This window comes from Fomitiporia mediterranea (assembly GCF_000271605.1).
Source record: "Fomitiporia mediterranea MF3/22 unplaced genomic scaffold FOMMEscaffold_10, whole genome shotgun sequence".
NCBI classification, from domain to species: Eukaryota; Fungi; Basidiomycota; class Agaricomycetes; order Hymenochaetales; family Hymenochaetaceae; genus Fomitiporia; species Fomitiporia mediterranea.
The window spans coordinates 1,122,856-1,129,378 of record NW_006760395.1 but is presented as its reverse complement, the minus strand read 5'-3'; the positions used below and the strand labels follow the sequence as shown (position 1 = coordinate 1,129,378).

At 36.5% G+C, this 6,523-nt stretch overlaps 1 protein-coding gene across 1 annotated transcript; it reads left to right on the top strand.

The window, feature by feature from the left end:
• Positions 1-3,757: 3,757 nt before the first annotated feature.
• Positions 3,758-6,246, top strand: FOMMEDRAFT_159696 (uncharacterized protein; the record flags this gene model as incomplete). The annotated part of the gene is made up of 6 exons (XM_007269483.1): positions 3,758-4,099; positions 4,162-4,446; positions 4,501-5,145; positions 5,192-5,530; positions 5,588-5,688; positions 6,180-6,246. The coding sequence occupies 6 exons, from the start codon at positions 3,758-3,760 to the stop codon at positions 6,244-6,246; spliced, it is 1,779 nt and encodes a 592-aa protein (XP_007269545.1).
• Between the last annotated feature and the right edge of the window lie 277 nt (positions 6,247-6,523).

Sequence of the window (6,523 nt, the reverse complement as noted above, 5' to 3'; positions counted from 1 at the left end):
AATAAGTAACAGAACAGACTACTGTAATTATATACACCTGGAGGAGTAATAACACTGTCTAGTGAATAAGTAATAGACAGTTGTACATTTCCTTTTAGAGTAAGGTTTAGAGACCTGAATGGATTAGCAAATCCACAGATCCACACTGTGGATAGTTTATTCCCACAGATACTGTACCACAGTAAACATTCCCACAGTAACTGTGGATTTTTGTGCATCCACAGTACTAATCAGCACTGCTCTGTTTGGCAGGCTGACAAAAGATATTTGCCTTTGTAGAGTAGTGTCAATCATTACAAGAGTCTCACCTGACTTGTTTTCATTTACATAATTTTGTATGTAATCAATTTCAACATACACTCAGAAAAAAAATAAAAAATAACTCCAATTATATTTACATTTTCCCACCTGAATAATACTTATTGTTATTAATGTATAGTATATATTCTTATGAGTTACATGTGAAGTAAGTGTTAAAAAGCAAAGTAGGAATTGTTACAAAAAAAAAGACAAGTACTAGCAGTGTGTAGCCAAGTATTTTTACAGTGTCATGGTACACTGTGGTTACCGTGGGAATTTTATCCACAGTAAAGCTGATCCACGGTGTGGATCACAGATAGCACGGATGGTAACCATTTCGGTCCCTAGTAAGGTTCTTAACAGCTGTAATAACTGTATTAATATTATTCTTAGTGTTTAATATAGTGTTAATGACAAGAACCTAATCCTCACATGTATAAACTGAACTAAGACAGTCCTAGAGATACTTCTCAACCTCTAATACTAGGAGAGAATGTGTGACAAAAGTAGTAGAGTAAATGTATCCAAAATCAATATAATATTGAGTAAGAGTGTATCAGATTACAAATGTACAAACACACCTAAAACTGTGTTAATTTTACTGTATACATATTAATACATGATTTCCTATATATCTAAACACTAGTTAGGAGAAATAACAACTGTTCTGGTTGTAAAGAGGGGAGGGGTAGAGACACATTATAAGTACTAAAATGAAGAAATTTACATTAGTAATTATATAGTAGACATAGTAAAGTCTACCTTTGAATTTCTGTATAATTCTAACAGTTAATAATAGTAGATAGCTTAATCTTATACTATACAGTCTTAGCTATAAGTATTGCCTTAAGTAAATTAATCTTATATTATGTTGTGTTTACTAGCCTTGTATATATTAATAGTATAAAGACAAAAGTTGTTATAGTATAATACCTTAAAGGTCCTAATAATTCTAGCATTTAGTAGTTGTACAAATAACATTATATTTGGTGAAAAATACTTGAGCCTAATGTTTTGAGGGGCATAAGTAACAGAGTGTTCAGAAAAGTTATTAAGTAATAATATAACTTTACACCTTTAAAGATACTTTTTAAAATTGAATTACTTTAACTACTATAATGAATTTTGAAGAAGAGTTAAAAGTAGTAAAGAACTGAGTACTCACTCCTTAAAAAGTACTACAGTCATTTATACTAATTTGTTTGACTAATAATATATTCCCTGTTATTCAGGTAAGATATTTTAAAAGTACTTAAGTATATGTGATTTTCTAATAAAGAATAGTTTTTCTTTTTCTGTACTACTAACATTACAAGCAAATCCAATTGTAACTTGAAATTTGCTACTCCTCCTCCTACTTATTTGTTGTAAAGCAAGACCTTGATCTGGAAGTATACTGTGTAACTTAAGAATAAAAGTTTAAGATAATAATCAAATGTAAAACTTATAATACAAAGAGTCTAGTCTTATTAAAGTTCTAACAATTGTTAAGTTTGTAGTCTTTAAGAATATTTGAAAGTCAGACCTGTTCTACTATTACTTACTTAAGATCTACAGATACTGTCTCTCTATGTTAACAGATACTCTTAATACTATAACTGAGATTTAAAAAGGTGAGAATACAATTAACACAATAAAGAATAAGATAAAAGTAAGAAGGGGAGTATTTGACTTGATTAACATAGTAAAGAATAAAATAGAAGTAAGGGGAGTGTATGACTTGACTAACACAGTTAAGAGTAAGATTAAAGTAAGAGAGAGAGTATTCAACTTGATTAACATAGTAAAGAATAGAATAGAAGTAAAGAGAGGAGAGAAGTGTATAACTTGACTAACACAGTTAAGAACAAGATTAAAGTGAGGAGAGAGGACTTACATTCTTATAAAGGAGTTTACTCAGCTATAGCTTCTTAGACAGTCTTTATTAGGAACATTAAATGTGTCCTCAAAGTGAAAACACTTTACAAGTAGTATTACTCTAGTTACAATTTTGTTACAAGCCTTTATAGAGTGTTACTAAAGAATAAGAGTCTCTTTAACAATTATATTTACTATAAGACATAGTTATTTATTAGACAAGAAGGTTAGAGTAGCTTTTGTACAGGTTTCAAGTACTTTATAACAAGTAATGTTGTAGTACAAAGAGGACTGAGTAAAGATAAGAGTCTAGTTATACTTAAAGCTAAAGTATTTAACAATTTTGTCCTAGGAAAGATCAGAATAGTTGTCTCAGAAGTTAAGAACTTTAAGCTAGTCAGAACATGTAAGGTTTGTTCTCTTCTATATTATACAAGCTGAGGACTTTACCTTCTCTATCTACTTGCCTAGTTTTAGGTCTAGCTTGTTTTTGTATACACTCCTCTGAGTCTGCTTTAGCTTCTGGATAGATATAGAAAATCAAGAGATAAGTCTAAAATTTCTATACTCTTTCTATACTTTTATATTTTTCTTTTTCCTTCAAGATTTATTATTGTCAAGAAAACTTATATCAGACTAGTGTCCAGATTAAGGCTTTGGTAAGTATTTGGATGTCTATCAGAAACACAAAATATGTATTAAAGCACTCTTTTTCAGCCCTTAATATTGTTAGGTAGTGTACAGAATAATAAATTCTACTCAAAATGTAAGTTGCACTTCAGTTTTTGATTAGCTTTTTACATAAATTTCACACACACATTGATCTATTATGTAATGTTGTCATTTTTGCATATTTTCCCTTATCTCAGCTCAGGATAAGGGCTTTTCCCATACATTATTAAATTTATACATATACATTTGATACAATAAGACATATTTGACTGTATATCAAATAATTACATAAGATTATATTCAAATAAGAATTCTGTCTCTATATTGTAATTCAAAAATAAGTATACTACTAACATGTATGTACTTATATTTATTTGTATAGTTTACTAATACTTAATCTACCTTGCCATATCTAGAAGGGTATACAAGATTTTTTCACGTTTTGTGATGTAGAGTAAGCCTAAAAAAAGAATGGACACTGTGAAGGGCTGTACAGTGTACTGCATTATTGAGACGCTGGCAGCTGATTCCTCGAAAGGTTCGAGGAGTGATGGAAAGCCTGGATAAGCCGGGCACGTCGGAGTTAAAATTAAACTCATCTCGAGATCCCTCAGCGCATGCGCGATTTCCTTTACAAGTTTTCCAATTTCGATAATTTTGCATTTGTTGATTTCTGCATGTTGAGACTCCCAGAAAATGCAAATGTTTGACTATCAGATCTATTTCGAGTTCAGGAAATCAAGATGTCATGCTGCAATTTCTCAAGTTGTAGACTTTTAACTTCAAGAAAATTAAGGAAGAATACGTGAAGAAAAGGCCATAAGACGAGTTATGCGCGACCTTTGCGGACTTTCGATCTCCGCCAGATGATCGTGAGCAAGGCGTTTGTCGATACGTCCTAGGCGCCCCTTTTCGACCCACTCTCATCATGTCAGTCAATGCTGCAGATTGGACCATTGCAAATGCTAAGTACATCAATCCAGTATACGTTCCTAGAGCTGGACGTCCCAGCATTACCTTCCATGGTGTTACAGCTTCGAGTCTTAGTAACGTCCCCGCAGGCGATATACCTAAGTTTGTCTTCCTAGACGAGGACATGGATGTACAACTCAAAGCCCGCGCCGACGACGCGCTCAGGTCCCATAATCTTCAGCCGCAAGTTAAGAGTGTAAACGAACTGCAATTTATGTATGGCGGCTTGTTCTCTCCACATGCTAATACGTACTACGGAGTACACCGCGACGAATGGAGATTGCGACATGAGGGAAATGTAAGTGACCATCCAATATTCATTCCTGTCGCCACTAACGATTATGGCGTTCCGTGCTTTAGTGTGTGGCTGTAGTAGAGAGGAACCAGGCTTTTGCTCTCAAATTCTATTTGCAATGGCTCTTCGACACAGTGATCAGAATAGAGACGGAGCCAGCTAACCCTGGGACCGACACTAGAGAGAGGGTGGACCTCATTTTCTATGACGAGAACGGTTCTATCTTGCTTCTTGCGGAAGGTAAAACGCCGAGTGTCATGGATCAATTCGTAAACCTCTTAGAGAGCAACCAGACACACGAAGTTGAAATGCAGCCTAATGCATCGCCTGGAGAAAGCGTGCTGTTCAAGGTATGTGCGTTCTGCCTCTAGATAAGCATTTCAGGCACTAACTGCGAGATTTAGGCCATGTACTATTCATGGCTTTATGACGACCGCTGGATAATCGTTTTTGACGCTCAAAAGCTGATTGTCATGCGCAGATACACGGTCCCATTGACATCCGAGATAGCCTTTGCGTACTCGAAGACAATTTTGCAAGGAGATAGTTCTGATCTTTTCCGCACTCTGCTGGGCATACTCCTCGTTCGACTGGGCATTGGACCAGAATTCGATGACCCGGATGTTGACGCCTATTATCGGAAGTACTTACTTCAGGCACAGGAGATACAGAAAGAATTGACACAGCGCCAGAAGGATGGAAAGGGTAAGAGAAAGGTCAGGGATAAGAAGAAACCTGATGGTGACGATGACGACTCTGGTCCTCGGCGGCGCGGACCAGGTGGTGGATCAGGTGGTGGATCAGGTGGTGGATCAGGTGGTGGATCAGGTGGTGGATCAGGTGCTGGTTCAAGCGCTGGTCCAGGTACTGGTAAATCTGGTGGATCCAAGTCTAGTCCTTTCAGTGAACTACGCAAAAAATTCGGGGGCAGGGGTACTGGCAGGAGATACTCTGACTTACAAACCACTCGCCTCGCAAATGCTGCTGTCCTACCAAAACAAAAGGTCCGGAAAGCAGGCTTGACAGGTGCAGAGAGAGCTGGTCTTATAGTGAGTTTTCCTTCTTCTTGCCTGATACCGGTCTGACTATGTGTAGATCATTCGCGGTTGTACCAACTATGAGGCCCCCCTCTCTGAGTCGGCAGTTTTCGAAATTGAGCCAGGAGTGACGTTCCCGCCCTTTGGAACGTCTGAAATGCCTACTCTCCAAGTAGAGGGTACTTGCTCAAGAGGCGCAACTGGTCTTGTCTGGAAAGCAAAACTATTAAACCCTAACAATCCCCATGGCGTTGAAAAATACTTCGCAGTCAAACTTGTCGATTCCGCTTTGCGATCATACGACGGATACATGAATACTATCATGGACGTGTATAACGAATATGTGAATTATTGCGTCCTTCAGCTTGGCAAATGCTACTACCCTGACAAGCCGGAAGTACGAAGCATTATAGAGTCATGCACGGCCACTTGCTTTGGACTGTTTAGGCTTAAGGGCAATAGGTCTTCTTTACGGCAAAGGTTTGCACTGATCACAGAGTTTGAGGGTAAAACAATCAACGAACGTGCAAGTTTCGAGGAGGAGGAGGATACCCCGTGCGTCTACTGTCTGATTCATTGTGTATGCATCAGGAAAATGTCACATTTCTTGTAATTTCTTATAGACTTTATAAAGTAATATATGTATTGTATATACATTGTAAAGTAATTGTAAGGTTTTTAAACAAATTGTAAAGTTAAAATAAACATGTTAATGTATATAAAGACTATATAAGTATTAAGGACAAATAAAATATATTACATGTATTATACTAACTTTGTATGATAACCTAAAGTATTATGCTTGTATTACATTTAAATTATAATCTTAAAAAAAGAGTTATATTTATAATATAATAATGTAATAATAACTATTGTTATCTTATTATTTATGCAAAAGGTATATTAATGTATATAATAGTGTAAGAGCACTTGTTGTATCCCTATTATCTTAATAAAAGTATACTATAAGTATATAATATGTACATTATACTTAGATTATCTTGGGCAACTGATACCTAACTTGCTTATGTAATCAACGGCTGAAGATCGAGAGCATATAATGACGCACTTATGCGTGCCACTCTTTCTCTTCAACCTCCACCACCTCTCTAAGGCTAACTCTCTGCCGTGCCACCATGTCGTCGCTTTTGTTCTCTCTAAGTCTCTAGTCTTTCTCTTCTTGCATGCGTCCTACTAGCTGCCACCCTGCCTTCAACAATGTCGACAATAAACATTGCTGCACTTGTCTCTCCAATCAACTGTTGTGATGCCTGCACTGAGTCCCAGATTCCGCACAGCTGATTACACCGTACCCTCCAGTCTCAACGACGTTAAATGCAAGCACCGGGTCACTTCATAATAACTGTACAATAGTTTGCTCATCCCTCTC